At 41.0% G+C, this 26,048-nt stretch overlaps 2 protein-coding genes across 2 annotated transcripts; one reads left to right on the top strand and one right to left on the bottom strand.

Annotated features, from left to right (window-relative positions):
• Nucleotides 1-11,269: 11,269 nt before the first annotated feature.
• On the top strand, nt 11,270-19,885 carry c1ql4a (complement component 1, q subcomponent-like 4). The gene is made up of 2 exons (XM_020614735.1): nt 11,270-12,077; nt 18,336-19,885. The coding sequence occupies exons 1-2, from the start codon at nt 11,532-11,534 to the stop codon at nt 18,513-18,515; spliced, it is 726 nt and encodes a 241-aa protein (XP_020470391.1). The 5' UTR covers nt 11,270-11,531; the 3' UTR covers nt 18,516-19,885.
• A 2,002-nt stretch (nt 19,886-21,887) lies between these two features.
• LOC109968819 (myosin light polypeptide 6) lies at nt 21,888-26,048 on the bottom strand (the record flags this gene model as incomplete). Its single annotated transcript, XM_020615358.1, has 4 exons — nt 21,888-22,434; nt 25,377-25,454; nt 25,628-25,801; nt 25,919-26,048. Coding segments are annotated over 4 exons (411 nt in total), but the record flags the coding sequence as incomplete, so codon positions are not given.

Genomic DNA, 26,048 nt, shown 5'->3' with positions numbered 1-26,048 from the left:
AGAGAAACAAAGACTTTAGGATGGAAAAAAGGAAAATCCACCAGGGAGAAAATGAAGATTTATCAAATCAGATTTGGAAATTATATGCTGCCAAAATTGCAAAAGCAAACAAACAAAACCATATTTTCTCACTTTTCTTTCTCCAGGACCTTAGATGTCCATCTCTGAGATTTCTGTCTCCACTCCAATACAGTGGAAGTGAAACACATTTTGTTTCTGATGCTGATAGGATTGGAAAGTACATTAATAAAATTCATCAGTAATGTTTCCTCCCAAAATATTGTTCCTAGAACTCTGGATAAAATGTTTTTGTTAGAGTGACTTTTTACTGAAGAAATAGTGATATCTGTGCCTAGTAGGCCTACATGTAACAGGGACAGGGTTTCTGTGATGAGATGTTGCTGTCGTTTTTGTTGCGAGCACTACAAACAAAATTCCATTCACCTCCATTTTCTTGGGGTAGCAGCAGATATCTCAAAGACATATATATCAAAACCTGGATAAATAAAACCAAAACTATGTGCATGGAAAGTTAGTGTAGTGGTAAATATGAATAAATATGTTTGGTTATCTGAGTATATGCTGAGTATGAGATCAGTAATTCAGTACATGTTTAACCAGCCTTATTAGAAGTATCACTTTACATGGCATCCTTTTCACTGCTTGGCACCTATAGAGCACTACTACTGCACCTTGTTTAACTCTATCATATCTCACACTGTCTCTGGCCACTATTGACTTTATCAATAGGTTCTCCCTTACATAAGAGGCTGTTTAAGACACCAAAGGAAAAGAAGAAACAGGGATTGTGAAAAGACAAGTGAACCAGAGAGGGAGAGAGAGAGGTGGAGGTTTAGTGAGAAAGAGAAAGAAAAGGGAAGAGGCAGAGAACCAGGAGGGGGTGGGGTTAGAGAGAGATGCTCCAGTGCCTGGCTGACAAACAGAGGGTCCCTCCAGAGCCAGGCAGATGAGAAGGAGAGGAGGAGAAAGGGAGAGGGATGAGAAAACAGGAAGGGAGTTTGATGTAGGAAGTCAACCCCCCACCCTTTAACAGCCTTCTCTCTCTCCCTTTACCTCCCCAGCAGAAAATCTATGCCTGCTCTCTTAGTATTCCTTCCAGCTCTTGTGAAGGCTCTGCAGAGAGGGAGAACAGACAAGCAGACTGCTAGTGAGGCCCTAGCCAGTCGTGTGTGATGCTAGCTGGGAGGTTTTTTTCTCATCTTCCTTTTTAGGATGGGGTGTTTGCTCGGGGCTGTCAGCACAGAAGACACCCAGCCACTTGAAAACCTCCAGCAGGGACCTGAACTGGAAACACCGTCCATGTAAACCTCTTTATCCTCTTCCTTCCCTCTTTCATTTGGAAACCTGAAGATCAGGGCTACTCTGCAGACTTGAGAATACTGATGATCTGTTGTTTTAAACAACCAGTGCAATGAAGATGCCTTCATTATTCTTTTTATATATTTTAGATTTATATGTTAACCCAGGCCTGCAGCATCCTAGGGATGACAACATCAATCTGTCAGTCCAAGTCTCTGGTCCAGATATTATGTCTCAAGCAGCCATTTTGACTATTATCATCTCATAAAATGGACATTATCAATTCTGATCACACTCATAATTATGCTTCAAAAGGTGCAAACTGTACCTACCAATAAAGTGCATATCATAGATACGAGTTATAAATCTATAACTGGGTTATATGTTAGCATTGAACACAACCTCACAGAGCTGCTAGCTGCAGACTGCTTGCATGCACAACAGCACCTCTGACCAAAAGAAAGGTGGCAAATGGTCCACTGTGGTGGATTTATTTTATTTCATGCAAATTCATTCTTCACCGATATGTTCATACAGCATAATAATGATATTTATGGAAAACAATGGCTGCCTCTAAAATAGGAAATCCGTTTTAAACAACCTGTATAAAATGGTCATCAATAACATAAGCTAGGCTACATGCGATTTATGGTTGTGAACTTTAACCTGCACAATCACTCATGCATTTCTTATAGAGACACTGTTTTTGATTTGAATATGCAGAACACACTGGCAAATTTAGGTTGCAAAAATTAATGATAAAACCTCTTATACTCTGTGACTGCTGTCAGTGTATCCTTTAGCAAGGCACAGAATTCTCAAGCAAACAAAGACTGTGTGTGTGTGTGTGTGTGTGTGTGTTTGTGATTAGTGGCCTGCTTTATTGGTAATGTGAAGTAGCATGTGAGCACAGTTGGTCTTCCCTGTATAAATAAAGGTTTATAGGGTACATTGTTTCCCACACAGTCCCTTGTCTGAGTGATTATTATTTCTATAACTGCATTCGCACAAAGTTAACCATTGTTCTCTGACAAAAAAATTCCAGTGCTATTGATCACCTGTGTACTTGTAATCTCATTACCATTGCTGTACTATTACTATCAAATTACAAACACAAAAAGCTTTGTTATCCTTAACATCCTCCTCTAAAGTAGCCTGTTTCTTTGTCACCTTGAGCCTGGTTTGTCATGCTTGTGTGATCGCTCTAAAGGTCACAGCTTGTAGCTATTGTCATTAGCTGTCACTCTTCCACACTCCCTACCGCTCCTTGTCTCTCTCCTCCTTCAAGTCAGTCTCTGTCACACATTTCTTTCTTCAGCTCTGGAACACAGATCAAAATACCACCCTTAGTTGGGCTTTGAAGGTTAAGTGAAGTGAGAAGCGATCCCAGTGTGGACTGAGCCTGCAATGTGCCTGTGTGCATGTGTGTTATCTGATGTGCAGATGTGCACTGAGTGGAGACAAATTGATCAAGGTAACTCTGCTGGGAGCCCAGTGTCTTTAAATGTTACAGTATATCAAACAGTATGCCTGTTGCAATTACAGCTGGGTTTGAGACGCAGTCTATGAGTGTCTGAGGATCCACTGCCTGAGGGGAGAGGAGGAGAGAAATTGTGTTTTTCAGCTCTTCCGTTGCAGCTAATTGCACTAAGAGCACTGAGTAATTGCATTTTTCATCAGGTACATGGAGAACAGTAGCACAATGCTGTTTACTGAATACAAACAGCAGAAATGAATTCTGCTCGAGCACACCTATGAATACACATGAAGGAGAGGAAATTCAGTTTGCTGAATCCAATTGACAATATGAGGCAGCAACGATACTGAAGTGTCTTGCATTCCAGCACACATGGTGACCACATGCGGTTAACTGAAACATGTTTGAGTGAGAGGAAGGAGAGGAAGAGGAGAATGAGTAAAAAGACAGCAAACACAGGTGTGGCATTATATCTGTTGGGGAAGTGAAGGTAATCACAGCAAACTTTAATCAGTTCAAATCAATTATTCATGGTCAGGGGCCTAGTGAGCTGATTTCTAAAATGCCCCTTCTTTCTCTGTCTAACAGCCCTGGATGAATAATTCAGACTGCATTTACACAAAGAACTCTATCTCTGATACCTGATCAGTCAGTTAGAAACATTATGCAACAGAGAATGTCAATTAGAAAATGGGAAATGAGTCTCCTGGTATGTGCACAATAAAAAGGAAAACAAAGCCTTTCTAGAAGAAGCAGGAGGATAACAGACAGTACATCATGAAAAGTCTCAAAGAACCTCAAACTTCATGGTCTTGGGACATTATTATTCATTGAGAGAGGGGTTCGCAGCTTTAATGAGCTTAACTACAGTCAAGATAGTCCCTGCTTCATGTGTCCACTCATTATCCATTAGTTTTTCTATTTGTTAAGTGAACTCCACCTACAGTGTGCACTGCATCAGGCTAGATATTCAACCCTGGTCCACTGTAAAGCGTTAATCATTTCCCTTGTAACTTCCTCCACCTACTCAGAATGATGCTACTGCTTCATTTTCATCTTCACCAAATCACCCTTGTCCCCTTCCTTTTGCAGTTCATCCACTGCCTACCGCAGGCTGTTAGATTAAAACCCTGGCACTGGTGTGAGAGCCCACACTCCAGTACCTCAAGGCCAGGGATATATACACCGGCCATGGCCAGACATTTAGCTGTTCTTTTCTCAGCCATTATTTCATATGGCCACCACCCTGCTGGGCCCCAGAAGGTGGAACGACCTTCCATCTCTGCTCTGAAAAGCAGAGCCACACCCCACCATCCATCATTTACCGAAAACACATATTTTCCAGTATCTCCATATGTCCATTAAACCATTCCTCTAATTTCTCAAAAAAAGAAAAAGAAAACAAAAGAAAAAAGTCAAGCTCCTAAACTTGGTCATTTTTTAAATCCAGTTTGTGACCTTTTCCTAAAGCTATCTAAATAGTGATGGTTATAATGATAACTGCGTGTTGAGAATTGTTTTTGTGATAATAGAGTTGCTAGTGGAACAATACAGGTTGTATTATTGTTAGCCTGACAACAGAGGTCGGGTGTTTTGTTGAATTACACAAGTGTATATTGTAGTTGGAGGACTTGTTGCCCTAAAAGTCTGAGAACTTACTCTTACTATTACAAGGACAAAGGAGGTAGTGGGAAGAGTGTACGGTAGAGAAGGGGTGTCAGGCAGAGAAAGACAGATAAATAGACAGCAGAGAAATGAAAGTGTAATTCTTGCTTGGCACAATTTATCATGCCATCCCTGACAGCCACAAAAATCACTCTCAATAATTTAGAGGTATCTCTCATGTCCTCCCTTCTCCTCTGTTTGCCCTTGTAATGCATTCCCATTACACAAGGTCAAATCACAGGCTCAATGACACACTAAGCTCTTCATAAATGCTGTTTGACCAGATGAGGTTTGATTGGACTGACAACAGGTTAAAGGAAAGGTTGAAGGGAAACGCAGGATGCATTGTTCTTTCCTCCCAGTGTTTCTTAGCAATCCTGCATTTCACCGGCCAGACTAATAGGCTATCACAATTGACATCTCCATGGGAACATCCCACTGCATCACTAATACACAATTCACTGCTGTTTGCTTACATTCCAATAATATCCTCCTGTACTGTGGAGACACTCAGAGTCAGCTATGCTTGTTTTTGTGGTTCTGTGTATCGGATTTCTACACATGTGCAGAAATCAGTGCCAGTTTTGTCAGAGGTTAACTGCAGGATAAAGAGATATCACAGGAGTTAAATGGTTAAATGGTATGTACAGCATATAAATGTTATGTGGCCAAAATACATTTGTAAAAGAAATGATGGATAATTGAACAAGGAATGTGAAGGGCTCGTGACTGAAAGAAATTATGAGGCAGATAAATGTGTCATTTTTACAGCAGCATGTGTCTTGGTTGGAATAACCGGACAGTCCATTCATCCTCGTCATGTTGCTGTCAGAGTAGCGCTGCAGACGAGTGATGACCACACTTGTCAGACCAAGTGCTGTCTGTCTCCTTCTGAATGATAGAAATGTAGAGTGAGCCTGTAAGAAAGGACGGATCAATTTCTTTCACTCTGTCCTCTATGTTGCCATGCTTTTCCTTGTCATACCTTGAAATTCACTGTAATCTCTCCTTCCCTGAAATAAAAGATTTGGAAGTCCACCCCCCATTTTAATCTTAATGCCTGCCTTTCATATATTGGTAGGGTTTTTGCTATGACATTCGTCCCTGTTGTGTTTCACTTCTCGACCTTTTCTCTGTGTATGTGTCCATCATCTGTTTTGTCAGTGACTGCTGGCTTGGGTGATCATGTGTACGCCGTGTGTTTATTTCCCAGTGTGGCACAGGAGGGGATTGCCACTGACTTGGGGATGCTCTGAAAATGTCATTGTTTGGTTGCACTCTGCTTTATGACACAGTTTATACAGTGCTGATGATTTCTCTCTCCCAGTGTGGCCTTCTGCTTTGTCTGCCTGGAATCAGGAATGGTAAATAAGTGGTAATGGGAGTGAATGGGAGGGGAAGTCAGCCAGTGTCTTTCTGTCATCACTTTAGAAGGTTGTAACCCTAAAGCACGGTGGCACAGAGCTGCTAAATTATTCAGGCAGTGTCTCAAGCCCTGATCTCTGGAGAAGACGGGCCTGTGATTGCTGGGAGCGGACTGACTGACATTTGCACATGAAAATCGCTTCTGTTTCCCCCAAACACCCATTCTGCTCAAAGAAAACAGTAGAAGGACTCTGGCTCTGTGTGAGGGGGGCCTGTGTATTGTGGTGGGTAGCACCCAGGAGTCAGAGAAGGGTGCTGTAATTAGAAGAACACTGCTGCTGCTGCAGAGCCTCAACACACCGTGGAGGCATTGCTTTTTAGATGTGCTGAACAGTGGACAGTCACTCTATATGAAGAAACAAACTAGGGAAAAAGTTTTGCTTTTCTAATGAAACTGCAATTCAAGGTAAATGAATATTCTGAAAGTGTCAATATAATGAGCATGAGCGCAGCTTGAAAATTGGAGTGGCAGAGCAGGACCTATGGGACCGGCTGACTCATAAATCATCTTTCTGAGTGGGGTCAAGGGCCATTTGACTGAAACATGAGTAGAAATGTGATTTTAGTTATGAGAATGTTTTCTCAGTAAGCAATAATACTGTGCGCATATCTCAGCATACATATTGATTAAATGTCAGCATTTTATGTACATACACATTCTAGATAGCTGGGATTAATGCTAAAAAGAATCAGTATGGTCCAAAAAGCTATTGTATGTTATCTCAGTGAATGGCTGACCATTTTTATAATGATGCATTCTATTGTACAACATCTGTAAGTGTTGCGAGACCAGCTAAGAGCATGATAAGTGTTCTGTAATTGCAAATTGAGGTTTGTTTTATGAAAATTTATTACTCTTAAGTAAATTACCAAAAACAGTCCACAGTCCAAGTTATTAACTGTTATTTAGCTGGTGAGCATTTGATTAATCAGACTTCTAGAGTGCAGTGAAGTGAGTGAGCAGGAGAGCGTGTGTGAGGGAGGGGAGTGAGAACATCCCTCTGTATGCTGGACCATGTCTCTGAGCTGAAGGCGAACGGTGCTGGCATGAGGGGTGGGAGGATGTGGGGGCGGGGAGGTGCAGGGGATAACTGGCCTTGGTGCAAGGGAGAAGGAGAAGGAGAACACAGTTAAAGAAGAGGGAGGGCGAGGGAAAGGGAGAAGGAGAGGATGGTGTATCGGACGGATGACAAATTGTGATTAATAAGTGTGGTTCTGGATGTCACTGAGAAGGGCTGTTATTAATAGAGAGAATTAGAGTGTCTGTGCAACTCAATCTGTACACTGTCACTCTGCATCAGGCCCCATAATCAGAGCCTAATGAAACAGCACAACACCAGGATGTAGACACATCCACACCCATGCAATCTGTACTGTACAGTAAACACACATGCTCAGGTAAGTCAGAGAGAAAACAATGCATAGTGCAGAGGAAGCTACTTTGCAAGCATAGCTTTGCAAGCCACCAATTACTTCTCACTGGAAGAAGCTGAACTAGCAAAGGGGAGAAATATAGTTTGATTAACTAAGGCTGCTTAGAAAAAGTAGTTCAAATTACTTTGTTAAAAAAATCAAATTGACAGTGTATAGTACATGTGATACAAATTATACAAAAACTGAGTTTATTACCTGAGTTCTAAACCTGTCCTAAGTAAAACAATCTGAGCTTTTCACAAGGATCCAATTGCAAGGAATGTTTTTTTTTTTTTTGTTATAAGCAAATCTGGATTTTGTATTACCTGACCACAACTAAAATAATAAACTAAAATAAACTTTCACCTTTCTATGCTGTTTGACCAACTGGATCACTGGTCTAAAAATGGGCCTGTCGTGTTACTTGTCGGTTTTGTAACATCTAACTTGTTCAGTCCTAACAACTAAAACAGTCTTGAATGCCTTTTTCCACTATAGCTCATATATTCTCTGGTTTTAGACATGTCCCAAATCACCTCTTTATATCCTTAATGACCTCTAAATTGATTTACAAGACAGTAATCTACAAAGCAAAGAACAGGAGCTGGATAGTTAGATTCCTGTCAGTGTTTTCTGTGGAAGACGTGAGCAGTGGTGCCCCTGGGAGCGATAGCCCTCCGGCAGCTATGTGCTTCTTGGAAATGACGTGTCAGTGTACCCCATGGGTGGTGCACAGTATGTGTTGGTCACACTCCCTGGAAAAGATCATTTAAATATAGAGTTATTTAAATGTTGGTTTGGATGGCTGAATTGAATAATAAGTATGTCTTTAAGAAACCATGCAGACAAACTAAGCATAGCAGAAAAGAAATACAACATGAGCAATGTCACCATAAATAAGTTGCTGCTCCTCTTTTACTTGTTTACAGAAAACAGCAAAGAAAAAAGAAAAGCTAGAGCTTGAATTATGCAGGCATGTACATAAAACACAGAGATTTATTCTTGGTGTATCATAATGTATGAAATGAATTATTAAACAAACTAATAACTCAAACAGCTCAGTACTGATTCTCCTATATGCCCTTTTTCCAGTGGTGACAATAGAGACTATATGAGTCACAGTAAAGTCAGAGAAAGAGACATGATAAAGCAATTGCACTGGAAAAAACCCCCCGACAAATTTCATCAACATAATGCATAATGTTTAAATTTTAGCTGAGTGTGAATAGTAAGGGAGAACAAATCAAGCAGAGAATAGGGAGAGAGGGAGACAGAAAGCTGAAAGACATGCACATATTTCAATATTAATCACCTCAGTAATATTTTATCAGGCTTTAAAAATCCAATCCTGAGCATATTGCCTGTGACTCTTGGCAATGATTATCTCTCCCATGCTGCTTAGGACGTCTGAGCACTGTTTTAGGGAGCCAGACTGACTGACCCGCAAACTGGCACTGACACAGCATTTAACTAACCTTATGCTGCTCAGCTATACCAACGCTTCCCAGTGGAAATATCATAGGCCATCTCTCCCCCAAGCCTTCTGTCCTCTCCAACTCAATTTCCCACTAAATCCAACCCATCCTCGGGAAACCATCTTACAACTCAGTGATTATCCGATTATCCACCTTGTCGTGATTGGTAGGATCAGGTCAAATGATCCCTACAGTGGTCATCATATCTGTGGAGAGAGGGGTCAAGGAGGTGGTGGTTGATGAAAAGCGAGTCATCAATACTGTATGTAGACCTATTCCCCTCGCTCCCACTGCTTCGGGCCATTAAATTTTAAACTCACAGATCTGCCATTGTCCCTGTCACATTGGTGATACGTGAGAAAATAATGATATGATCTAAAAATTTGCCCAAGATGTTTCTGAAATAAAATGTGATCACCAGCAAATGTGACTTGGCAAATAAATTACCAAATAAATAAATTAAATTAAATAAGATAAAATAATAATTAAAAAGCTAGATAAAATAAAAATTAAAAAGCTTTTAGCTGGTATTTCTCTGCTGTGCGAGAAGATGTTGATACAAGACTACAAAACATGGCCTTCTATAATTGTTTGTGTAAAATAACGCCTCTGCAAATGTCTGTGTGCATGTGTTTGTGTGTGTACGCTCAAGAGTGAAGGCATTGTATATGGTTGTGTGCAAGGTTTTAGGTAAAGGAAAAAGAGCAGCACACAGTGTGGGGCAGGGTATCTCACTAATGAGGCTTTATAGCTGTGGGATGCGAGTCACACACACAGCCCATGGTCTAGGGAACATTTAGTGTCTCCTCTCAATTCCTCACACATCATGCCGAGTTAGCTTTTACTTAGTCACCCTCCTCTGTCCTCCCTTCCACAGCACACAGAAAATGAAATGTTTTGCAACACTTTATCAAACGTTTTGCTTGCAAAGAGTTTGCCTCTAACAACAGGTGAATGTCAGGCTAACAAGATACAGTTCAAAAGCATCAGTACAGTCTAGTCTATATTTGTATCTGTAGACAGACAAATTAATTTGCCATTTATAATAACAATAATAATAATAATGTTACCAATAACTGTCAGTATTCATATTTTTGACTGTGGACTACAGTTTATATAGAAATGCAAAATGAAGACGCTGGTACTATGTAAAGGAGAGAGAGAGTGAAAACGAGAGAGAGAGAGAAAGAGAGAGAGAAAGAGAGAGAGAGAGATCTAACAGGTGTCGACTAGGGCTGCCCATGGACCAAATACTGCAACAGGCAACACGGTTGACTCTGGACAGGATCGACAGATTTGCCGTGCATCCCTCATTTGGAATTGCGCCAAACAGTATATTTTATTGGCTTCGTTTTCTCTGAAGTTAGCGACATTCAAACTCCATTTTCTACCTGGAAAGCAAAGAGGATTATGCGCTGATTGAGTAACTCTCAGTACTTTCTTGGCACCTCCTGCGCGCCCGTCGGCTCTCCAGCTCTCCATTTAGCTTTCGAGCGGTCCAAAGTCCTTCATCATTTAGACGGGACGTGCACTGGACTGATGTACAGAGAATTTAATCCATTAGAAATATGTTGGAATTTTAACGATATGGTGAGTTTTTCTTTGTCTTTTCTTGTTTCTTTTAGCAGTTTTCGAATTTAACCGGAAACATGTTCATGGCGCATTATTGTATCACCTTTAAAAAAATTAAATTATTATTTACCTTATTTCTGGAAAGAGTTAGGGTAGTAGGATTTACGGTATTGCTACCAGCTTTAGTTAAAATTTATTTTGACCTTTATCTATATCATTTCATTTTAAACATTTGAATTAGTGCATTTATATAACAGTTAGAATATGTTTATTTGTAGCTAAAATACGAAGACAAATCAATTACTCAGTGTCTTTTTGCTATCCTTCCCAGATCCTAATATAGCCAAAGGAGGAATCTTTCCAAAGCACACCCAAGTTGACAAAAGTGTTACTGGTTTCCTGAAAATGGCACCTTTTTAATGTGAACACTGGAATTAAGATAAAAGTGAATAATCATAAGATGACTGTATCAGGAAAAAATCTCTGCTGAACTTTTGTCACTTACAGGCATGGCATTAAGTGAGACATCCACATGAATTGAAATACTGTGCTTCATAGTGGGGGCTTGAAAGAAGAATTTTCTTTGAGAAAACAGTAAACAATACCTCATCCAACAAACAATACCTCCTCTCCCTCCTCAGTGAGCTGAATTTGGCACCAGCCCTTATTTCAGCATACTTTTAATAAGCTCCCGCTTTCACGGCAACCCTCTCAGTGTCAGTCATGGTTTCTGTTTGATGCTGAAAACTGAATTTAACTGGAGGAGGACAGGAAACATCAATAAAAGAAAAAATAAGGTGAAGCATTATTCATCACATAAATTATGTTTTTCGTAATGTGTCACCACAAATCTGAGATATCAGTATATTTTGCTTCACTGTGATGTGTCAAGTTTTCATCTTTTTTAAACATATAGCTACATTGCTTCAGGTCTTCTAGACCTTGTTATCATTTTTCTGGGATACTGCCATTTTCTGTTCTCTTTCATACCTGACCCTGTGATACACTGTTTACCCCCACTGCTTGCTGCATCCGTCTTTACCTTTTCATACCATACTGGTTTCCTGAGCGGCTTCATCCTGGCCGGCACTATTCCAGCCAAGGGGGAGGAGGACTTCCTGACGCTGGCCGCCTCGCGGCTGAGCCACAGGAAACGTGTCATTGGAGCTGCTGTAGGTGTGGCCATGGTTCTAATACTTTTGGTGGCCATTCCCCTGCTGGTCCACACAACCAAGGGGGGGAATGCCGGAAATTCAGGGAGCCATTATGAAATGCTTGGAAGCTGCCGGATGGTATGTGAACCGTACAGCACCTCTCAGCCAGGCCAGGAGCTGACAGCCGTGTCACCACCACCCCAGGATTACTCTGGGAAGAAGATAAAGTCTGGGCTTCGTGGGCCTCCAGGCATCCCTGGCCCTCCAGGAGCACGTGGACCCCCTGGAGAGCCAGGCAAACCAGGGCCCCAGGGCCCCCCAGGTCCAGGTCCTGGTGGCTATTCTCCCTCACTCTACACTCCCAAAATTGCTTTTTACGCAGGGCTACGCAAGCAGCACGAGGGGAGCGAAATACTGAAGTTTGATGATGTGGTGACCAATGTTGGTAACTACTATGAGCCCAGCACTGGCAAGTTCACCTGCCCTCTGCCTGGCATCTACTTCTTCACCTACCATGTTCTAATGAGAGGTGGTGACGGGACCAGCATGTGGGCAGACCTGAAGAAGAATGGACTGGTTAGTAACAGTGTGTATGCTTGAATGTGCACACCTAACGGCGTGCATCCAATATACGGTGTGTATGTATGTGTTTGTATTTATGTACACACATGACTATGTATTATTTTTTTCATTGTTGACCATCCTGTTACCACTGGCACAAATCACCTCTGTAACACTGAGCACTTGCGATTCAGAGCACATTCCACTTAGCAGGTGGCAACATGACAGCCACAGAATGAAACAGTAATATTTCTCCTCATTAAGAGGAATTCATGCTATACCGTCGAATCGCAGCTATGGATAGTTGCATTCCCACATGTACTGTGGCTAAATGACAAGTGGCAGAATGCAGCTACTGCCGCCAAAAGGAATAGTCTAATTAGTAAGTATCATACACAGAGCTTGATTATCGCCTAAACAGAAGTGCAAAAGAGCACAGGAGAAATATCTGTCAGTACGTGGACCTGTCAGTTTGCACCTCAGCTAAATAAATAATGAATGCAAAATTGACAATCCACTCATCCACTCCCTCATTCCCCAGACACTAATTAAGAATAGAGGGGATGATGTGGGGGAGCGAGAGAGGAGAAGAGAGGTGGGGAAAAATCACAGGGATTTCATCAGAGAGCTCCACACTCAGGAAACATTCTTCAAGTTGTTTTATGTATTTATTTTTACATTCATTCATTCATTAAGGACTTAAAATGCAAACACTCTCTAATCATTCCATACATATAAGGACTGTTCAAACTCACAGGCTAATCTAGGCTCATATGCATTGTATAGATCACCACATGGACTAAATAAGGCGGATTAGACTTGATTTAGTGAGATGTAAATGTTTAAAATCATCATCTTTATCCATTTTATTATATATGCTATATATGCATGACAGCACAAAGGTGAATATGTGTTTAATTCTGCCTGCTTAATGTCCTGTGTTGTCATTCAAGTTATCATAGTCTGATTAATAATTTATACACCTTAGATTAGGTCTCCTGAACACACACTATACTTTCCTCTTCTAGCCCCTCCCCAGCTTGTTCATTGATTCTCCATTAATTATCTTTTCACTCAGCTCAATTATTTAACCTCACTCAGGTACATCTGACACCCATCAGGTGGCCTCCTTACACAGTGCGGTTAAATAGAGCGCTCACCTATCAGGGAGCGACCTCAACAGAGCTGCTGCTAGACGGCAATGGAGTGTAAATGAAATACAGCAGAATACCTGATCAAGTTTGGATTTACTGAAGCCCCAAGGCCAGTGGATGCTTTGCCAGAGGGCAGTCACCGGTTAGGGTTTACTAAAAAGGCACTAGATGTGCTAGGCTGCTTTCTAACTGTAGAATCAAATGCTGTGTTTTATGACACCATTGGTTCTGAAGCTTTATTGGATATCTTGCCTACCCACCCGGTTATTTAAAATAAAAAACAGGATAGCAGTAGATGCAAATTTTCCACTTTACCTTTCCAATTGTGCTTTCATGTTTATACCTTAACAGATAAGGTATTTGTAACCTTATGTTTGTTAGACAGCCTGTCCAACAGACTGAGGAGATTTGGTGAGAAGGAATGCAACACAAGAAACTCAACATGCAGGGACATGCTGAAGTATCCACATGGAAACCGAGAAAGGGAAAGTAAAACAAAACAAGCAAGTGGATGGGAGGTTCATGGGTGGAGCAGAGGAAGATGGATGACTTAATGGAGATGTGGAGACAGTGGGCCGGTAGATGAGGCATCAGGGAGGCTGTTGGCGAAGGCCAGAATGAGATCAGGCACGATGACCAATGGACACCCACTCAACATGTCTCAGCTTGACAAGTGATCAAGGTTGGCTAGAGAAAGAGAGAAAACTGCACAAACATGCACCAACTGAGCAAGTTTAAATGCTAAAAAAAAAAGCAAAAACAAAAACAATCTGTAAAATCATTAACTCAGAGCAATAGGTCTGATGTACAGTATAACTCTGCTTGTATTATTGATAATGATGTTTATTTTGACACACCACACTGGTAGCTGGACTGTAACTTGTGTTGTGGTATGACTGTGGTTATAATATAATGCCAGGATCTCAGAAGCATGTGCTGGCTGTGGCAGGGCTTCAGTGGGATTCCAATAGATCCAATATCTATTACCTTCACCAAATCCTTACTCTGTAAAGCCTACCTGCTCACTCCTCAATCTGACTTGAACAAATCATTGCAGCATGACAGGGCTGCAGAGCCACAGGATTTATGATTGAAGGAGGTCACACCTCAGTTGCTGCCATGTTTGTAATGCGATGGTAATTGACCTACAGCACAATTCCAGTGTTTGATGAGAATGTTCGCTGAACACCATTACACCCTATTCTTGCTCAGCTGATCAACCCCAGCTGTGTTATTTGCACAGTTAGGAAGCACGAGGCATGCAATGCCAAATTTGATAGCCCCCGTTTGGGAAGACAGTGGATTCGTATAATATCCCTATGATACTTAATAGCTTAATGTTAATTTAGCTTAAATTATATCATTATAAATTCCCTTCTCTTTATGCCACTACTACTGCAAACTTGTTTAATCATTCTAGCCTTATTTCACTGCCAGGGATAGAGGGGTTTTATACTATTTAAATTCTAGCCTATGAATGCATTATGCTGCGAAGGGCGTTAATACGTCATGCACACGTTCTCAACGGAACTTCTCCCTTTCCCCTCATTAACTGGTATGTGAGCTGTTCACCTGATCATTCTTATTACCATAGTGTACCGTTGTATATCTATATTGATATTCTTAATACAATGCGCACTGTAGACTAATAGATAACTGGCTCAAGTCCCATTTCATCTTTCCCTTGTTTTTTCACCTGTCATAGACTCTTTTAATAGCTCAGTTAAAGGTCAAGTTATTTCACACAGTAGTGTTGAAATGTCATCACTTGCCGTAATGACCGGTACCTGTATTAACTTGGCCAGAGGCATAGATATTCAACAGTTGAAATATAATTAGCCTCAGAGAGAAAGGCAAGAAAGAGATACAAGCAGATATTTGTTCTGTGAAGACACGCTGAATTTTGTTTATTTTTAGTGCATAAAAGATCTAAATAAAACACTACATTGTGCCTTTGATGATTAAACATGCTCATGAGGTTAATCCCGTTTATGCTATGCTCAGCTTTTGTCTTAGGTTGAATAGTAGGCAATAGTAAATCTAAGGTGGGGTTCAGTACAGTCACTTTTCACCATGTAATTCCTGGGATCCCAGAGGAGAGGGGGAGCCTATTCAATAAATATTCTATTTCCACAATATCCCCCCCTGCCAAACCCACCCCCACCTTCCCCCAACCGTCCGGCTATGTGCTGGAGTCCCTTAGGTAAGTTTAACTGCTACTTTTCGATTGTCTCCGCTCTAAGAGGTCAGTATATCAAAGTGAATGAATCCTGTCAGTTTTATTACCAGTGGAGCACAGCACCACAGATAAAAACAAGACTTCATACACCCCCACATCTCCCTGGTCTCACAAAATAGCCTTGTTTGATCGGTCCAGTTACTCCAGGGCCCCTCCCTCCCCTTTCCTAAACTCTCTGGCCCTTGTTTTTGTTTTGTTTTTTCACCCGTTCCCTTGTTTGTCTATCCTTGTCTATTGTTCATGCCACCCCCTCCACTTGTACAGAAAATGACACTGCAGCTGCTCCCCACACCAAAGCCACCAATCCTCCCTGCCGTTTCCCCCTTGCCTGTGGCCCCCTCTTCTCCCAGGCATGTTTACTGGAAGCCCTTTAATGAAAGGGCTAGGCAGAGACAGAGACAGCCACAGGCAAGCTCTGGGGGCCCGTGCCTCAAGGCTCACAACCCTTCCAACTCCAGGATCAGCACAGTGTGCTGCCTGGTTCACATGGATCAGTCTGTGTCCCCCAGCCATATCCATCTTCTCTGTCGGCTTCCTGTCCTAATCCCACCTCAGCTCTCTCATGCCTCTCTGTCTGGCATCTGCATTAATAGGTGACTCGTATTATTCCTTTGTGCACAGGAACATTGGCTGAAACATCCGTTCATATACCATATATTGGCAAAAAAAAATCTCTATGCTGTGGTGTTGTACAAAATTCATCTGCACTTCCATGCATTAAGCTGTGAGAATCTTGGAAGGCCTGAGTGAAAAAGATCTTCCAGATAATAAATCCCAGACCAAAATAATGAGCCGGATGACATATGACTGGTGTCAATAGGAAGCCACAACATCACTGCTGTCAGAGGCATCCAAAGATGCAAATGTGGTATTGGCTGTCACTACACATGTCAAGCAGAACAACAATATAACCTTTACAGATGACAATGGAATGGTGTCATTATTTGAGAGATGACCATATGAGAACCTAACAAACAATATATCATATTCATTGTTTAATTGTACTAAGTGGGAAGGCTCATGTAGCATAAACCTTTTTGCTAAACAGTTATTCTGATTTCATAATAAAATTATTTCATATTACCTAAATGTTAAGCACACATTTTGGGTTTATGCTTATGTAGGTTACTGATAACACCTACCACCTGTGGAATGTTGATGAAGAGACAAAATTCTGACAGATAAGACAGATAAAAAAAAGTCTAATTACACTGGAATATTTACATCTCTCTGTTTACACCATATTGTCATCAAAGGAGCAAATATTTTAATTAGCTTAGTAGTCAACCTATTATATTAACCACTGGACAATGTAATGTAGAAAAGCTGCACATCTTTTAGGCATCGGAAAGTCCTAGATTTTCTAAACAATCCTGTGGACTACAGTTGCATGGTGTGAAACAAAGCTGTTGTAGTAGTGTAATCATAGTGGTGGTTGGCTTTACCGTGCCGTTGCTGAACTGAGAAATCCCAGGAGATCGACTTCTCTGAGCCTTAATCAGCCTGGTTTAGAGTCAACCAGGACATGCTTAACCACCGCTCGCCAACATGCTATACAGTATGTTGGATGCAGCATCCATGACCAGCATCTGATGTGAGGATACCTACAGACAAGTGTCCAGGCAACAGAACACAATCCCAGGGTTGGTTGATACTGAACAATATGCTCAGGTGAGGGCAAAAATAAATGTGTGCAAAGGGAAAAGAGCACATTTTTGCTGCAATAATTTAGACTCTGCTGCTCAGCGCTTGGCTGTTTTCAAATTGATGCATGCCCATTGGGGAGAAAGGGGCCCCAGTGATGGGAATGACATGATGGTGGTTGAATTGCAGATCATATTCTGTGGCTGTCATGGAGATGTGCGTGGCTTGTCTGGCTGCTGACATAGATTGAGTGCTCCCACTGTAGATGGACACTGAGCCAGACACAAGGCCACTGATAGCTGACATATGCCTGATGATTGGAGCTGCTACATCAAAATTATTGACACATCCTGCTTAGGAGGATTTCAGGAGTGCTGCCTTGTGTATGGTTATATTTTTGAATTTGTCAAAAACATGTTTTGTTAATACAACATAAATCTTTTGAATATTATTTACTTTAATCTCCTAATTCTTGCACAGCGGTTAAGAAACACAATGCTTATGAGGGTTAAAAGTGGAATGAACAAATAAATAAATGAATAAATCCTGTTTTCTCCACAACTGTAACTCCAGCTAACAACATCTAGCTATGTGTATTTAAATGTCCACATTGAGCAAACCCAATTAAATGTGTTAACAAACAAGTAAAGATCCACTGCTGCTGGGTCAATAAGACTGAACTCACACACAGCATGCAAATGTAATATGTCTGGCTTAGGCATAGCCACTCAATATCATGCATATCGAGCTGGCCCAGGATCACAGGCAACAGGTCAATAGCTGGTGTAGATAGTGATGGTGTTTCTCAGCTAAGCTAGTTTCCCCATAGACAATTTGTTGTCCCCAGTGAGTCCACTTATCTCCACAGCCCAGTCAGATCTCCATCCTCTGGCCATTTGCCCTTATCCCCAGCCACATCTGATCAATAAGAGGCAGGGTGGCTGTGTTTTCAGTCCACTTCTGGGGTCACAGGTCACAGTTCCATCTGTCTGTTTATCCACCGTGAATGTGGAGGCGATGCCATACTCATGACATCTCATTTTAAGGCTGTTAATAATTGATTTTGACCAATCCTGACAAAAAAAAAGAAAGAAATGTGACAAAGGAAGAGAATGTGATATGATAGTTTGATATGCGGAGCACCTGGAGCTGGTGAGTCACTGGCAGTGACATTTGTGTTTGTTCACTTTCGTCCATGTTCTAATTGTCAATGCATCTGTCCTCTGTGGGTGACAGGTAAGAGCCAGCGCCATCGCTCAGGACGCTGATCAGAATTACGACTACGCCTCCAACAGTGTGATCCTGCATTTGGACGTGGGTGATGAGGTTTGTGTGCAGCTGGATGGAGGAAAGGTTCATGGAGGAAACACAAACAAGTACAGCACCTTCTCCGGCTTCCTCATTTACCCGGACTGAATCTAATCCTTACTCACTGAGAGAAGACCAACATACTCAAAGAAACATTCACACTTACACAGACATGCATGTATGCAAATTATTGCTGATACATAAACATGCACACTTAAAAGTACATCTACAGATATCCTGAAATGACGAAAGTGTGGATTAAATGAAAATTACAGAGAAGAGCAGTTAAGCTGAGTTGTGTGATATTGAGACAGTCATCATGAGCAACAGCATACGTATATTGGCTCACATTGTGTGCAAATGTAAATTTCAGAATATGTACAGCATAAATGCAGATAACAGTTGCGAGTTGTTGCAGCTAATAATATCTAAAATATTCTAGTGTGTTCCATATTAACTGACATTGTGAGAACTAGACTACAACGAACACCATCAGTTCGATTGTTTTTAATGCAGTAATGGTGTTGAGGGTGCTATTAATCAAGATGATTAAGCTGAGACAAATGCACTCTTAATGTATTCCAATCTTTACCTAAACAGTATTTACCTTATACCTGCTCTCCATTCTAATGACCTCTGGTCAAATGGCCTGCCTATATTTTGAAACGTATCTTTGTGAAATGTTTTTCCTATGCTTCAAAGAGAATTACACCGATTGAGAAATAAAAAAAAACAAAAAAACCCTGGTTGTAACTAAATGTGCACTGGGACAGTACTGACTAAAACAATGCCATCTCTATAAACACACACCCTTCTTTTCCTGTTTGCATCATGACACAGAATGCCAAGATAAAACAAGACATGTTAATATTGCAAGGAAACACATAAAGATATTTTATCAATGGAACTTGTGTGATGAAGTTTTAATTTCCAAGCGTGTTACTGGCAGTATTGTGAGTGTGCATGTGGGTGGGTTTGTCAGCAGGTATGAGTGGATGTATAGATACTATAAGATAATGGGGCAGTGAAAAAGTGACAGCTGTGTTGTACAATACATTACTGACACCTTGCTATTGTGATACCACCATTACTATATAGTACTTTGTTTTTGAGAGATGCTGTCAAAGTGTCATTACACAATATGCGATACAACACAATAATCTTGAGCTGGGGTATCTGATATGTTGAATAGGTTGAGTAGACAATATTGCTACTAAAATCTCTATACTAATGTTCTTACATATTTTTCTTACATAGTGAAGTTAGGGCTGAATAAAGGTTTGCACATTCAGCATTCATGAAAAAAAACAAAGACCCTTGTTCAGTTTCATTTACAGTGACCACTTGGATTAAATGAGCAGAACTGGAGACGTGGCTATGCGGCTTTGGAGACAAGATCGAAGCTTGCTACAACATGGATTTCCAATATGTCTTAAGGCACTAAGATACAAACATTAATAGTGAAATACTGACCTTGGCTTATAATACACCCAGGATCTACAAAATCCAGCCAATTTATATATTTTAAATGTAACAACATAGTTTCCAGTTGTACATATAAACAAATATTGGTTCAGTGTTTCATAAGGCTTGTCATTGCTTATTATACATTTGAACCAAAGTCAGTTGTTGGAAAGCCCGACAGTAAGAAATGCATCCTGGAAATCAGTGAAATTTTTTAAAAAATAATATTGGTACATTTCTCTTAATTTATTGATGATCCTAGTGATTTTATAAAAGTGGTGTTGGTTTCTCTTTTTTTCTCTCACTGACACACACACTTGTATAGATAATTGTGAGGACATTCGTTGACATAATGCATTCCCTAGCCCTAGCTAATTCTAACCTTAAAGCCTAAAACCAAGTCCTGACACTCAAACAGTCCCAAAGAAGCCTAAAAAGGGTGAGGACCAGCCAAAATGTCCTCAAGCCCATGGTTTAAAATTCAAACCAGTCCTCACGCTGATGGCCATACACACACAGAAATCTATTATGTTGATTTGTACACATGCCATCTATTGCATGTTTGTCCACCTTGGAAGAGGCATCTCTCCCCTGTTACTCTGATTTACCTCATTTATTTGTCCCTTTTATCTCTATCATACCATTGCTTCTTTGTTTGTTAGTTAGTTGCCCCCTTGAGGCAAATGTATGATTTGTGATATTGGGTTATATAAATAAAATTTGATTTGTGACATATAAATCCTGCCTCTTTGAGTGAAACAAATTCATACAGCATAACAAAACAAAAATCACACCTTAATCTCCTCTTGAAAACTCTCCTCTCCTCTCCTCTCCTTAAAACTACAGCTGACATTAGCAGTTATTTTCATTATTGCCTAATCTACTGATTATATTCCTGATCAGCTATGGCAATTGTTTGGTCCAACAAATGTCAGCCAATAAAAAGAACAAAACAAAAAAAACATTTAAAAATCCCAGAGCCCAAGATGACATCTTCAAATCTCTTGCTTTGTCCAAAACCTGGAGGCATTCAGTTTTATATTATACAAGACAAAGAAAAGCAGTAAATGCATATGAAAATCTGTTTTTTCCCCTCAATATTTTGCTTGAAAAAAAAAATCAAGTGATTAAATATGAAAAACATGAAGTACACATTTTATTTAACATGAAACACAGGTGATGACATTCTAGACTTAAAGGATTTGGTGAATCTGTTGTGCTTGAGCTGAGAAAGGGGGATGTAGCTGTGCCGTGCCTGGGCCCTGCCCCTGGCTCTCTCTCCTGGCCAATTCCAGTTGAAAGTTAATTGGACGGGGTGAGGTCTGAGACAGGCTGCGCTGAGGCCCATTAGTGATTCCCCTATCGAATGCAGAGCCATGAGGATCACAGACTCACAGATAGGAGGATTAAAATAATCAATAGCCTCGACTTCCATCGATTACACACACAAACAGAGTAATTAGTGGACAGCAGTGGACTAGACCCCCCCCCCCAGAACCTAACCACACACACGGGCTCCACAGTCAGATATCTATGGTGTCTAATGAGGGGAAATAGTTGTGGCTGCTTGTGAGGAAAATGAAGAAAGGTCATGAAGGCACCAAACAGCCTTCTACAGCTGATATGCTTTGTTACCAAATTGTTTCTCTGAAAAGTTACAACACAGCCACACACGCTCACACACATGCACAATAAATTTTTTTTTTTTTTTTTACTCTGAAATATTCTTCATAAAGCTGAAAAGAAAACAAATTGCCACATCTAATAATAATTTATATTGAAAGTAGATAATATGCTTTAGGTTCTTACTTTGGCTCAAGAAAGTAGAAAGAGCAACCTATTCATTTTGTGCTACACAGGTACTGTATGTTGTGACATGGCACATTCTAGAAGCAGCACTGCCCTCTTGTGTCAAAGAAAAAGCAGCACAAACAAACACTATGCAAAATCTATTAATACAAGGATATAACAAAGCTTGTACTCCTGAGTCAAACAAATCCAGTCAAAACAACAAGACAGGTTTTCAGGAAAAGTTTTTATTTAAATGCAGCAACATAATTGGGGTGACTTAAAAACATGGGAACCCATCTGAAATGTTTCTACATGATGATAGTATGGCTTTGAACACATGGGTTTACTGCAGATCAGAGGAACATGTTCCTCATCCAAAGCAAGAGTTGGCCAATAACACAGTATGTTGCTGACAGTATTACACTTAAATATCCAACTTTGACACACGATTATCAAGAGTTACAATGTATCACTATTAGTTTGTGTCTTCTCCATTGCTGCATGTTGGAATGTTACTGCAAACTATGCAAGCACTGACTCCTGAATACATACAAGGTGGTCACAGATGTGACAGGATCTGGCCACAAAGCCGTGATCACCTGTGGTCTTTTGTAGGGAATGTAAAGGCACTTCTTAAATTAAACGTGAAAAACTAATCCATGGAAAAGGCTGGAGGGACTGTAGAAGCTAGTTGCAAAAAGAAGATACATGTGACAGGATAAAAAGTGGGATGCTCCTCGTCTTCAGCCGCTCATGACCATCCTGACCAGCTCTGAAAGAGACACGAAAGAGAAAAATGTAAATTTCATGGGCTAGATCTTGGCAGACCTTCTCCAACTACAGCATGTAGAGCCAAGCACCCCTCCTCATCTATCTTTGGCGAGCTTGGGCGGGAGATGCTGCATTTGGAGGCAGATCCCCCATATTCTGCTCACCCAGAGGAAAGAGGGTTGAAATGGGAACTGAGAGAAAGAGGTGATATAATCATCTCTATCTCCTATTCAGCCAAAGTGTTTGGCAGTGTCTATGATCCAAGAAGAGTTGGTTAGAGAAGCCATCCTCGCTGTATGCTTTCCTCTAGTTGAGAAGCGGAGAAAAGGGGAGAAGATCAAGGGAGCTACAGTCCAGTCAGAGAGCGGCCAGCAATAAATTCAGTTTCTATCAGTTGAGAGGAGAAAACAACCCGCAAAAAGCAACTCATTGCAAATCCCTGGTTAGTAGAAAAAGGGACTGGTCCACCCTTCCAAAGCTGGTGGCTATAATGAAATTTCAAACTGACAGTCTATGAAAAAAGCAGCACCTCTGACCAGTGTTGTAGTCAAGTCACTAAATCTCCAGTCCGAGTTGAGTCTGCATCACCAGAGAATAAACCGAGTCGAGCCACCGTTATCCAAGTCAGAATCATCAAGGCCTATATTAAACACAATTGACACAGGTCTCACCACTTTATATTCTAAACTTTCCAACAGGGTAGTGCATCACTATATTGTCCAGCAATTTGATACATAAAAATAACTTATAGAAAGGTAAGAGTGTATGCTTCAATGGAAGCGTGCCGGAAAGAGCATGGTGCAGGTGAACAGGTTTTAATATCAATAACTTAGGGCAAATTATTCTGGTCTATTACAAAACAAGTCTGAGTCTCCAGCTTCTGAGTCTGAATTCAGTCATTGCTTGTGTCAGAGTCAGTGCTCAAGTCTAAGTCGAGTCACGAGTCCTGAAAATCTGGACCCGAGTCTGAGTCCTGGAATAGAGTACTACAACACCGCCTTTAACACCAACAGAACAAAAGGGCAGCCTATTTTAACAGTGCTAGTGACATGCAAATGAGATTATAAGAGCTGCCTTGTGACCACCACAACAGTCAGCTCTAATGACTCGACAGTGGCCACCAGGCTTTCCCTGAATGAGACCAGTCTCTTCCCTGTGTATCCACCATATCCTTTTAGAAACTAGGGGAATCCCACACATGCAGAGGGGCATGCTGCAGCCAGGGGCCAAAACAGAGGGCTGCAGGAGAGAGAGACAGAACAGCAGCAGGCTACACATGGGTCAAAGCATCAGGACTTAGGATGAGAAGGACCACCAGGCTTACCCAGAGGCACCTACTTTGTAACAGCATATTGTCCCTGTTTGACAATATGACGAGCACAGATAGAGCTAATTAGTGTTAGGATGGCCTGACAGGGTTAAATTATCGAACAACTAAAAAGCAGGAAAGCCTGGAGGTGCCAATTCATGGAATACCCAATGCTCGTACCGGCCCTCAGCCTGACATGATGTGACGAACGAATACTGTGGAGGAAGAACAGTTAACATGCTATCAGAAGTTGACATTTATACAAGCCCTCTTAAAGCAAATATGTGTTCTGAGAACACATAGTAAACAGCATCTGTTAGGTGTGTGACGATACCCTTATCTCACAAGACAATACACGATATTAGGATAATGAGACGAGTTTTTAACACAATTAAGAAATCTTCAGCGATGAAATATATAAGTGGAAAAACTGTCTTACTTGACAAATGCAAAACAATGCAGGTGCATTTTGAAATGTTTTAACTAATCACCTTGTAATGAATGTCACTTCACGAGTATGAATTATCATATGCAGTAAAAAACCATATGCAAGCACTGTAAAAGGTTTTGCCCCAAACTCACGTGACTGGATTTCACACGAGTCTCTTCAGACCTTAGAACTGCATAACTATAATAGAAGCTGTGTGACTTTCTATACCATTTTCATCCTCACCACACTGGATGGTGACATCATCTGGGAAATGTGCTGCACTGACCAACCATATACATGGGACAATCAGGACATGGACACCCATGGGAACAAGACTCCTTTGCTAACTTTGTTAGCATGAGCATTCACTGCTATTCACTGTTGAATTTGGGCCACAGTTAATTACACGATATGCATTTTCATGGATGGATTCAGTACTGGATGTTAAGCAGTTTTTTTTTTTTTTAATCCATCAATGCTGACACACTGGTGGTAGAATTTGGTGCTAAGGCAGAGTAGGCTATGTTAGCAGCATGGCTAGCTAAAGCACAATGGAAACTCCTGGGCTGGAAACATGAATGAAGCCACTCCCGTTGACTTATCACAATGTGGCCATATCATACACGGCTACAACACTCCCCCTGCAACCCCCTCACCATCTGACAAACGCAGCCCTGTGTGTTAAGACGCAGCAAGGAGTTGCATTTTTGCCGGACTAATGTGAATGTACCATCACACACCGTCATAATAGCTGCTGCTCTGGTTCTGTTACAATATGTACAGATTTTAGCTTTTGCCTCGAAGAGAAATATTGCCACGTTTTATTACTGCAAGATCTCGTAGCACCAGATCTCAACACACCCCTAATAGCCGTTAACATGACTAGAAACCCACTTCATCATAAGACTCAACTGAACACAGTGGCCAGCTGTTTGGTACTTCCTATGATTGTTTTTAGAGAACTGAACATTTGCATTTCTAAAAACTCATCTACATTTAGCCTCAAATGACTTCTCTTGGCAATTACACAATATGTCCTGCTACATGCAGAGTAATGGATGACAGGGCCTTCATTATCACATTGCCAAGACTGGATATGAGAGTTACATTGAATAGCTAGCAGATTTATAGCAATGGCATCATTATACAACATCAGCTTAACTGTAGTCATCGCCTTTCTTTTTTACTTTTCTTTTGTTCCCACCTTCATAATTGATGCAGCCATTTGCATCTTCGTGGCCTGCCAACAGTGTCTCCACTTCCTCCTCTGTCATTTTCTCACCTGAAAATGGAACAAAAAAACATCTATTTACATAACATGGCTGACAGTTTTCAAATAAAGGAATTACAATGTGAATTAAATCAAATACTGAGTTTGAATCAGATCTGTATAGTCTTCCCATACAGGCATCCATTATTATTCAATATGCAAGGTTGATAAAACCAGTAACTTGCCTAGCGAGGTGAGGACGTGACGTATCTCTGCTCCCATTACTGTACCATTGCCCTCCTTGTCAAAGACACGCAGTCCCTCCACAAAATCCTCCAGAGAGCCCTGATCTTTATTCTTAGCAATTGCCTGGAACATGGGCAGAAACTGCTCAAAGTCAAGCATCTTGGTGTTCATCTCTGCAAAAAGAGAAGAAAATTAATTCCTCTAGAGAAATTCCTGTTTTCCTACTACAATGACGCAACATGTTTTGAATAAACATATGTAATTCCGATTAAGTTAATTTTTCCTCTGACCCTCAGCCTTGGGGTTGCCCAGGACCTTGAGCACCTCAGCGTTGACAGGGTTCTGTCCCAGGGCCCGCATGACTTCCCCACACTGGCTGTAGCAGATCTTCCCATCTCCTGTCCTGTCGAACCGCAGGCA

Source organism: Monopterus albus, unplaced genomic scaffold, assembly GCF_001952655.1.
Source record: "Monopterus albus unplaced genomic scaffold, M_albus_1.0 scaffold6.1, whole genome shotgun sequence".
In the NCBI taxonomy this organism is placed as follows: domain Eukaryota; kingdom Metazoa; phylum Chordata; class Actinopteri; order Synbranchiformes; family Synbranchidae; genus Monopterus; species Monopterus albus.
Note: the sequence above shows the minus strand (reverse complement) of the source record. Positions and strands in the feature narration are given on the sequence as shown.

Bases quoted from the DNA above. Each gene is read 5' to 3' on its own strand.
- c1ql4a (XM_020614735.1), top strand. From the start codon at position 11,532: ATGGTTCTAATACTTTTGGTGGCCATTCCCCTGCTGGTCCACACAACC. The intron at 12,078-18,335 runs GTTAGTAACAGT...TGTGGGTGACAG, and splicing joins ACCTGAAGAAGAATGGACTG to GTAAGAGCCAGCGCCATCGC.